Here is an 8,412-nt window from a genome sequence, read left to right on the forward strand (position 1 = left end):
CAAAAGAAAACAGTTTAGAGAGACCACATGAAAGGGTGTGACTGCCATATAAAAATCACAAAAGAGGTATTAAAGCTTCCATTTTATAAAAATCATTACAACTGTGGTACATTATTACTATTTTATGTCTAAATACTTACTCGTATTGTAATGTATTCCCATATACTTTTAGATGAGGTTAGCCTAATGATTAACCATGTAACAATGTAATCATAATATCCCACTGCTGATCTGGTGATTTGTGCTATGTTCTATTTGTATTTTATGTTTTTCTAGGAATTTTATAAAAAGAAGGACCGTCGTCCGGTAGGACGCCCAGACTTACTACAGGAAACATTTGAGGACTGTGCGGACATGTTGGTGCTAAAGCTTCAGACTTATGAGAAGCAGGCCCTGGAGTATCACAACAACTGCTTACTGGGTAAAATGGCATTTAAGTGCATTTTAAACTGTACATCAGCCATAAAGTGTACCTGTGTTTTGCCTATCCAGGGCAAGGCAGCTGGTTCGTTTACCATACTTTCCTTCCTTTCGCTCTCCTGCTGCTCTATGCAACATTTGGGAGGAAAGAAGGGGGACCCTGTGATAGCTCTAGGTTAGGACTTGGAACTAACACAGTGTCAGGGACTCAATACCCTGCGCAGGCGCACTGGCGTCGCTAACCGGCGAACGCCTATGCGCATGCGCTGAGGCTACCTTGGTAGAGTTTGAGGCTACCTTGGTAGAGTTCGAGGCTACCTTGGTGGAAGTTCGAGGCTACCTCGGTAGAGTTGGAGGCTACCTCGGCAGAGTTCGAGGCTACCTCAGTGTAGTTTGAGGCTACCAAATTGGCGCCAAAATGGCCTATTTAAACACAGCTGTCACTCTTGGTGATTGCTGTGTTGTCTTCAGCTCTCCTGTATCCTGTGCTTGTTATATCTGCTGTTCCTGTTTACCTGACCCGGCCTGTCTTTGGATTCTGATTACCTGCTGCCCGCCCTGACCTTGGCTTGTCCTGACTATCCTCCTGTCTCGTCCTGATCTGTTTACCTGCTATCGGCTATTGGTCCTGGACCTGTTCCTGGCTCTCCCAGGGAATATGGGGGGCCGCAACCTGGTGTTAGCAAGCAGCCAAGTCCATCCCCACCATCTGGGGCCCTGGTGAAAACCGGCTAAAACTTAGACTCCGCGCCTCTGGTGAACCTGTGCCACGCCAGTTACCCGGTAAGCCACTCCTCTTACGTCAGGCTCTGCCACGTTACCCCATGACACACAGAGCTGAGGATTCCCTATGTGTCATTGCTAGCTGCCTAAGCAACCAATCACCAAACACCAGCACTATCATATGGTAGGAAGGGGGTGAGTCAAGTATTCCCTCGTGACCAGAAGTAACAGGTATATGACTTTGTTATCCCAAGGGCATGAAGCCCCTGGGAAGCAAAGTGAAGATAAGAGTGAGCATATAGTTGGATTTTTAATGAATCCAATGGTTTTCCCTGCATGGGCAAATCACAGGTGCACTTGAGAACAGTTGTGAAAGCATTCTCAAAATAATAGACCATATTTCCGTAGTGTGTGTCCACACAGCTGCCTATAGTGTTCACCAGAGGGGCTCATGCTAGGGTGGTAATGCAACAGCTTAATAAAGAGACAGTTGTCAATCCATAACAGGAAGTGTCTGACCAAAAATGTTCATGGCTGGGTCACCAGGCGTAATTTTGACGAAGGTTGCATAATTTAAAAATATTGAAACAGCCTTTGAAATACATTAACATGGTAAAGCTTGTAAGTCTTTTTAGTACTTCGCTTTAAACCTACTTTAAGGTAGAACTATAGTCAAATTATTATTTTTTTTTTATTTTGGATAGAGCAAGGGAGATTTATAACCCCTGTTGGATTTTTTTTCCACCATCTGAGTCCTATTGTGGAGATTTCCCTTCACTTCCTGTCTCATAGCCAAACAGGAAGTGAGGGGAAATCCTTGCAAATTAAAGGAATTTCTGGGGCACCCCCAGGTCACCAGAACTAGTGTCCCCATTGCAAGATTTCCCCTCTACCACTTTTCTGGGGCTAACCCAAATTTGGGACTTTCTTTTACTTGCACTTTCAATGATAATGGTAAACAGGAGAAATAGAGAGGGTGAATCTCTCTAACAGGGGCACAGACAGCAATACAAACTGCCAGGTCTTCTAATCCCTCCGCAATCTATCCAAAATGAAAAAAAAAAAAGTTTTGCCTTTAGATCTATTTTTACTATCTTATGGCAGTAAGTTTTGCATTCACAATATACAGTACTGTGTCCATTTTATGATGTATTATGAAGATTACCATTCACTAATATGACTCTTGCATCATTTCACTGATATTACAACCTAATTGATGATCCACCGTATTTGAAGCAGTCCTTTGGGTACCTCCTGATATAAGTCAATGTACCCCCAGGGGTGTGCTTAAAGTGACTGTAAACCTCAGACATGAAATATGAACAAAGCATATCCATCTATTGTGTGAACGTGTCTCAATCCAGAGCACTAAGTGTAATTTCTGTCAGCTTCCCCGTTCCTCTGCTATCAGCATGAATAATTTCTGGCAAGTTTACCTGACACCAAGAGAAAAATGGTGACAGGGGAGGGATCTCTAGCTGATTGACAGCTTTGGCTCTCTTTTCGTGAGCTGTGCGGAGGGGGGGGTGTGTCTCTTCCCTCCAATCAACTCTCAGAGCTCTCCTCACTGAACTCTGCAGAGTGTGACTTCAGCTGTCTGCCCCTTTTTTCTGAACTCTCAGACAAGCTTAAAAGTTACTTTGAACAGATGTAGAGAAGAGACGGTTGCAGATAGACAGATACAACTTTTGTAGGAGGATTTGTTTAATCTCTGTGTATTACCTGAGGACAGTCACGTCATTGGGTATAGGTAAAGGTTTACAACCACTTTAATGTAGTTTGAGACTCATTGCTCTATTCTGTGCCCTGAAATATACACAAACGTTTGATAACTTTTTCTTTCTCTCAGAGTTCCGGGAGCAGCTGGAAGAGTTTGAAAAGCTCTTATGTGATGTACCAAAACTAGTATTAGAAAGCCAAACACGGGAACACTTGGAAGCCATGGAAGTGAACATAGAACAAATACAACTGCTTTTCAAAAATGAGGTTGATAAATGGAACCAAACTAAGGTATATAGTCTATGATGCAGTGTATCAGTGGAAAAACAAACAAAGAATACTTTCCATGATGACTTTTCAACAGTTCTTATGGGACATTGCTTGAGGGGGTGTTGGCTGGTAATGTTAACTAGTTTTGTAGAAAAATTACAATTAAAAAATATTTTTAGAGTCAGCGCTGGATCTTAGGCTCCTTTCCCTATGTGTTCTAGTATATCCTTTGTTGTAAAAAGTCAGTTGTTTGCAAGGCTCAGTAGTTCAAGCTAAAATTTATACACACAAGTCAAGAGTAGAGTTGTACTCCATATCACATCCATTTTGCCAAACGACAGCTGGGTCTAAAGGAGACAACTACTGCTATACTGTACTCTCTACTTGAAAGGTCATATTGCTCTGGGAATCCTTTATCATGTATCAAATGGTTTTTATACTGTATAATAACTTAGTTAGGTTGTAAAAAGACACGTCCATTGAGTTGTGTCACTTGGAGATTTCTCCAATTCAACCAAAGCAAACTGACATTAATTAAAAAAAAAAAAACTTTGTAGCACGGCGAGGAAGATTTAAACCCTCTATGAGGAAAATTTCCACACTCTTTCTGTCCCAGTGTTGAGCAGAACAGGAAAAAAAGGGAAACCTGGACCTATATCAGAAAAATGTCCTCCAAAGGGCCACAGATACCAGTGACGGACATCCAACTGGGGCTCTAACTCTTCCTCACTCTATCCATAACTAGGACAGTGGTTTTGGCTGGGGGTGAGGTTTGAAGATAATGTGATGTAAGAATGGAACCCGAGCTGCAGCCAACATGTGAACATTCCCCCACCTATTTTCCAGGAGGAAATGAAGAATCTGCTAAGGCCAAGCCTGGGACATCCAGATAACTGCAAAACTCTGGAGGACATCTGCCAGCAGGAAGAGAGGAGACAGCAGGAGGAGACACAGAGAATAGAGCTCAATGCTAAACAGTTACAGGTGAGACAATGTACTGATTCTTCTCTCTTAAAACCAGGACACAATGAGGAAAGTACTTTACTTAAAGCGGAGCTATACTCACCTTCAGTTCAGTGATGCGGCGTCCTGGAGCTCCCTGCTGACCACTGACATCTTTGTGCCACCAGCTTCCTGATTTTGATCTACAGCCGCTTTCATTGACCATGCTGGGATTATATCACTCCCGCGCATGCATTGGAGTTCAGTCAGCTCGGCATTGCCAAATTTGTACAATGAGCTGCGCATGCACAGCTCATAGTACAGGGGTGGACAAGCAGTTAAGTAGTTTTAATGCAGAAGAGACATAGAATGTCTCTTCTGCATTAAAAATCCTGCCTGTTCGTCCATTTTTAATTCATGCCATAAAGTTCCACTTTTTTAGCCAAATTTTAGGCAGATGTAAATGACACAAGGCAGTTAATCAGACTGGGAATAGAAGGGGCAGTCCTGTGCACCAATCAGAGCTCTGCTACATTGCCCAGGGCTGTTCATCTAACAGTGGAAGAGTTCTGAATGCAGGAGGGTGCTGACCTCATCAGTGTGCTGCTCTTTCTTCATTGTCTACTCACAGGATGAAGTAGGTCCTGGATCAGACACTAGGGGGGAGATTTACTAAAGCTGGTGCACATAGAATCTGGTGCAGCAGCACATAATAGCCAATCATCTTCTAACTTCAGCTTGTTTAATTAAGCTTTGACAATAAAACCTGGAAGCTGATTGGTTTCTATGCAGAACAGCACCAGATTTGGAGTGCTCCAGTTTTAGTAAATCAACCCCTATTGCTCAGCTGCAGCGTAGTTGGCAGAAAACTCTCAAGGAACTCCAGCACCTAGCTGTGCTTCCTCGCTGGGATGTAACAATCCCATGACAGGTTAAACTGACAGGTAAAATATGGCACATGAATATAGCTCAGCTCTGTGTTTAGCTGTCAGGTTTAGAGTCATACCACATATCAAACTGCATGACAGTCCTTACGTTTCTTTAGTACTCGCCATGCCTGCCAACTTACAACAAGCCTAGAAGGAAACGGTGGATTTTTTCTCCAAGGCAGCCAGAGGGATGTCACAGGTGGCCTTGATGTTCGTTAGACATGCTGCAGTTAAAGTGACACTAAACAATATCCTTATTCTCCAACAATAAACCGTACACATCCACTACCTAATAGCCACGTAGTCTATTTTTATATTTTTTATGCCTATTATATTCTTCCTCATTTCAGAAAAATTGAAAAAATGCCTTCTATGTATGATTAAAGAATGCAGGAACTGTAAGAATGAAATGTTTATTAAAATAGTAATATGAATAAATGCTTAGTACGTTCTTGTTTTCAGGACTGTGTTTTGGAGCATATGCAGCGTTTTGTCACTTCCTTGGCTTCACTTGCAGAGAGCATCCTACTGGAGCTGGATGAAGTGCTTACTGTGGACGACGTACTACCAGCCAGTGAGTGACAATGATACATACTCGACAAAGTGAGAGGCATAGCAGGAAGAAGCTTGAGGAATTCTTGCAGGGGCAGTGGATGGGACCTTAGTTCCAACTGACATCTTCCAACATGAGATTTCCCAACAGCTCCTTCTATACCCACAGTGTGTGGGCGGGTTATTGAGAGCCAAGACCGCACCATTGTTTTGTTGGTAAAGAAATCAATGTATGTATTTCGAGTAGGACAGAGAGGGGTAGGGGAATAGAAGGGGTTCTGTAGTGTAGCAGGCAAGGCTAATAAAACTCTTGGATTTTGGTGCAGCAAATGCACTGTGTTTCCAGCAAAAACAGAAGGTAAGGAGCTCACTAGATCTTTCCGTACAGTTTTTTAAAGGGGTAAAACATAGGCAAATGTGTACATTTTGTAGGAGTATACTAAATATTTTTATTTTGCCCTGACATACATTTTAAAGAGCAATTTCACCTTTTCAGAAAATTTGGAAAGGTGAACTAACTGCCTCCATGATCCCTGCTGTACTTCTGCAGATGATGAGCTGTCAATGCCCATAGAGCTGATGTAGCGGTCCAGAGATTTGAAATCTCTACTCTTCTCCCTCTTTCTGCTGGACTTCTGGGACAGATTCGAGTAAATCTGATTGGTCAGCGCCGGCACAGAGCATCACCCTGATCCACCCCGGGAGCCCTGCAGAAAGAAGGGAAAATTCCCAAACTGCTACACTGACTGAATAGACACTGACAGATCATCACCCATGGAGGTAAGTACAGTGTGGACTGGAGGAAGGGGAGGCTGTGGGGTGTTAGTTAACCTTTTCATTTTTTCTTGAAATGCGAACTAACGCTTTAATGTTAAGTTTAGGCACACCAAAATGTACATTAGGTGCTGCCATACCCATGCCTAAAATTTTGACCACCAAAGATATCTTTACATTTTCAGAAATGGAAATCCCAAAGGAGAATCTGCTGACACTGATCAGACGCAAGAAAGCTGGCCTGCCCTTGGAAGATACAGAGTACCAGCCATTGATAGAGCGTAGGAGCAGGTAAGGTATTCAGTGAACTGCGGTCATTACCACTTCAGCAAGGTTTGAACATACAAAATGTATTGTAATCGTTACTGTTAGAGATATACTTTAGTCAGGCGTGAGAATTGAACCTTAATATCGTAAGTACAATGTTTCAGAATAGTAGGTGGTATCTGCAGGATCTGTAAATCTAGCAAAGGTCTATTACAGCTGCTTTGACCTGTTTTGCTTCAGCATTGTTGTAACTGCTGTGACATAAGGCAGCCATCCCTCTCTTGTGGAACAGAAAAGGCTTTCTGTATGAAAGCTCTGTCTTCTAATATAATGTTACAGATCATGACATTCTTGGCTGTTAAAATAAACTGTATTGTTTATGCTGTATGGCTTCTGTTTCTTAGGGTCTGGCCAGGAATTAGTCTCAAGAACTCTGTAGACCTGAAACTCAGCAACATAACTGATGGCATGTCCACTGCATCTGTGACCACCGCCAAGACTACATTGAGCCATGTGTCCACAGTTGAAACCAGAGACTCTTGCTACCTGGTTGGTTTGTTATTTATTTTGAAAATGTGCTGTCAGCCAGAACATTTCTATAACTCTTGAAAAGAGTTGGGAAACCTACGGTTGTGATTGGATTAGTTGTCATTCAGCACCTCAAAATATCATTGCAGGTTATACCAAGCTTTTATACGACTGTTATATAAAGCAACTTATTAGAACACCCAAAACTCAGCCAGAGGAGCTCTAAATATTACTTTAGTTTACACTAAAATCTTCATAATAACAAAAAAAAGAAGCATTATTCCTACCATATACATTTTCCTGCCTCCTTTATATTGTGACAATTGCAATCGAAAATGTATCTTGTTCAAAAGTAATTCCAAATAGCATCCTTTTGTTTTTGTTTTAAAGAAATTCATGCAAGACGCAGAGTTGGCATTGGTGAACATCGTAGAGGAGCAGAAGCAACAACATCTGGTGGCTCAGCGCTGGAAGCAGTGGTGGAGTCAGTCCATACTCAAAATAAAGGAACTGTATTTATGAAACAATGCTGACTGTTAATTTCTGCAGCCTTAAGTGGACACATAGGACCTTCCATATAAAAATTTCTTTGCTGTCAGCAATCAGATAAGTTTATTAATATGCACTACAAATAAAAACTGCAACTTGATTTGTCTCAATGAGCAACACAATAAATACATTTTAAAGTATTAGTTGACTTAATCACAGGCCGTTGGATACAGGTGCTCTTGACTATTATTGGTGTACCTTCTGTCCACCACCAGATTTGGTAATACAGTAGGTAAAAGGGGTGTATTGTGGTTTTTGTATATGTTTTCTTTACTTATTTATCCTTGTCTAATACAAGGTGGCTCTGGCTGCCAATATCTTGCAATGGCTCATGAAGCTGGAGTGTCAAAGTTGCCTAGCCCTGGTCTAATAAAATTAACCATTACACAGGAATAAACTGTACTTTAATATGCAGCCAACAGACACAACATTACTGTCCTTTACTCACATTTACTGTACATGTCTTTTCTTAGCTGTACTCTTGAAAAAAAACTGTCACTTAGATCATTCTCTCAACTTGGCTGAATGAGTCAGAAGAATAAAGCACCTCTTCCTTCCTTACCTTCTCTGTTTAAAGTGGGCTGTCTGGAGTTTTATGTAGAGAGAGAGAGAGTCTGAAATTAAGCTTCTGTTATGCTTTTAGAAAAAGCATATTAATAAAGAAAAATGAATGACATCTAGCTGTGAGGACTTTGAGAAATTTAAAAACCATTGTTTATAGACAGTCCCCAAGACGTAT

At 41.6% G+C, this 8,412-nt stretch overlaps 1 protein-coding gene across 1 annotated transcript in view; it reads left to right on the plus strand.

The window, feature by feature from the left end:
• Window positions 1-7,769, plus strand: part of CCDC180 (coiled-coil domain containing 180) — a gene marked incomplete at its 5' end in the record, with an annotated part of 90,909 nt that extends 83,140 nt beyond the window's left edge. The window contains 7 exons of the mRNA XM_082262829.1: window positions 277-421; window positions 2,993-3,153; window positions 3,979-4,116; window positions 5,466-5,577; window positions 6,515-6,620; window positions 7,001-7,145; window positions 7,515-7,769. Of these exons, the coding sequence (XP_082118955.1) occupies window positions 277-421; window positions 2,993-3,153; window positions 3,979-4,116; window positions 5,466-5,577; window positions 6,515-6,620; window positions 7,001-7,145; window positions 7,515-7,646 (939 nt within the window). The 3' untranslated portion in view covers window positions 7,647-7,769. The remainder of the gene's footprint in view (window positions 1-276; window positions 422-2,992; window positions 3,154-3,978; window positions 4,117-5,465; window positions 5,578-6,514; window positions 6,621-7,000; window positions 7,146-7,514) is intronic.
• Between the last annotated feature and the right edge of the window lie 643 nt (window positions 7,770-8,412).

The sequence above is a fragment of the Pelophylax lessonae genome (assembly GCF_965119305.1).
Source record: "Pelophylax lessonae genome assembly, chromosome: 7".
In the NCBI taxonomy this organism is placed as follows: Eukaryota; Metazoa; Chordata; class Amphibia; order Anura; family Ranidae; genus Pelophylax; species Pelophylax lessonae.